At 68.0% G+C, this 206-nt stretch overlaps 1 protein-coding gene across 1 annotated transcript in view; it reads left to right on the top strand.

The window, feature by feature from the left end:
• Positions 1-78: 78 nt before the first annotated feature.
• Positions 79-206, top strand: part of PFKL (phosphofructokinase, liver) — a gene marked incomplete at its 5' end in the record, with an annotated part of 2,572 nt that continues 2,444 nt past the window's right edge. Inside the window, 1 exon segment of the mRNA XM_010082156.1 lies at positions 79-142. Coding sequence (XP_010080458.1) covers positions 79-142 — 64 coding nt within the window.

Below are 206 nucleotides of genomic sequence, written 5' to 3'. Positions count from 1 at the left end.
GCCAGCAGCCAGGGAGGGTCCCCCCCTGCACCCCAGGGTCCAGGTGTGCCTCGGGGCCACGCCACCTTCTTCTCACAGGAGCTTTGAGAACAACTGGAACATCTACAAGCTGCTGGCGCACCAGAAGCCGGCGCAGGAGAAGGTGAGGAGGGCTGGGGAACGGCAGGGGACACTGGTCGCGTGCCGGGGGCACGGACCCAGGTGCG

This window comes from Pterocles gutturalis, unplaced genomic scaffold (genome assembly GCF_000699245.1).
Source record: "Pterocles gutturalis isolate BGI_N339 unplaced genomic scaffold, ASM69924v1 scaffold16674, whole genome shotgun sequence".
In the NCBI taxonomy this organism is placed as follows: Eukaryota; Metazoa; Chordata; class Aves; order Pterocliformes; family Pteroclidae; genus Pterocles; species Pterocles gutturalis.
This window is presented reverse-complemented; position numbering and strand designations above follow the sequence as displayed.